The sequence below is a fragment of the Arachis ipaensis genome, chromosome B03, assembly GCF_000816755.2.
Source record: "Arachis ipaensis cultivar K30076 chromosome B03, Araip1.1, whole genome shotgun sequence".
In the NCBI taxonomy this organism is placed as follows: Eukaryota; Viridiplantae; Streptophyta; class Magnoliopsida; order Fabales; family Fabaceae; genus Arachis; species Arachis ipaensis.
This window is the reverse complement of record NC_029787.2, coordinates 119,064,141-119,065,145: the sequence shown is the minus strand read 5'-3', so window position 1 is coordinate 119,065,145 and position 1,005 is coordinate 119,064,141. Positions and strand designations below refer to the sequence as shown.

General features: G+C 52.5%; 2 protein-coding genes across 2 annotated transcripts in view; both read right to left on the bottom strand.

Annotated features, from left to right (window-relative positions):
• LOC107631063 (protein EXECUTER 1, chloroplastic) overlaps window positions 1–1,005 on the bottom strand; it is a 21,284-nt gene that overhangs the window by 3,626 nt on the left and 16,653 nt on the right. The gene's annotated exons all lie outside the window — the stretch shown is intronic.
• LOC110270336 (KH domain-containing protein HEN4-like) overlaps window positions 343–1,005 on the bottom strand; it is a gene marked incomplete in the record, with an annotated part of 994 nt that continues 331 nt past the window's right edge. Inside the window, 2 exon segments of the mRNA XM_021119412.1 lie at window positions 343–361; window positions 415–1,005. Of these exon segments, the coding sequence (XP_020975071.1) occupies window positions 358–361; window positions 415–1,005 (595 nt within the window).

Here is a 1,005-nt window from a genome sequence, read left to right as displayed (position 1 = left end):
TGGTGCTCTATTGACTTCAGGGTGCCACGTATGAACTCCATTGGAATTGAAGTTAGAGCCTCCTGACAAATTCGATAATGCCGATGTCCTTTGCCGCAGATCAGTCGAAGTCTCATGCAGAACTCCGGAAGCTCCATGCTGAACTACTTCATAAGGTCTGCTTCCCATCGTCTTCATTGTTTTATCGACTGAGGGAGAATCTTGAAGCCGACGAGAGACTGCGAGAAGGGCCTTCTTTACGGATGAGGCACAGCCTTCTACCTAAAACAACTCAAAAAGGTATTTTCTCAGCATAAATAGCATACAATCCTCATTAATCCTCCATCCTAGTGGTTTATCTTTACAGCATTCATAATCCTAAACAATCAAATCCAATAATCCAAAAGCCCTACTCACACTTCAAAAACGCTGCTCACAATCAAATCCAGTAATCCAAAAACCCTACTCACATGCAGAATCTCACAATTCAGCACAGCAACGCTACTCAGACACAATGTACCATCATGCAACAAAAAGGAAAACTCACTGACCTCAACAATCTCATCGGAGGGCGCAGCGCACGCCGGCAAACGGTCGTTCAAAACCCTAATCTTGCATCCGGTGTCCCTCCTGATCTTCTCCACCACCTTCCCACCCTTCCCGATCACGGACCCCACCTGCGCCGCCTCCGCCAGAAGACGGCACGACACAACCCTCTCGTCGTCCAAACACGAGCTATCACCCTCGGCTGCGACGTCAAGTATCCTCTCGAACACCTTCACCAGCGCCTCCTGCGCCTGCGAGACCTCCTCCGAACCGTCTCCAGCATCGCCGTCACCGCCATTTCCGCCGGCGGAGGAAGAGACTGGCGCCACCACGAATATGACCCGGTCGGGGGACTCTTGCGGGGCGTCTTCGACCCGGATCTTGGCGCCGGTGGCCTGCTGGAGCGCCTTGATGACGTTGCCGGACTTACCAATGATGCCGCCGATGCGTGACGCGTGGCAGAGTATACGGAAGGTGGCG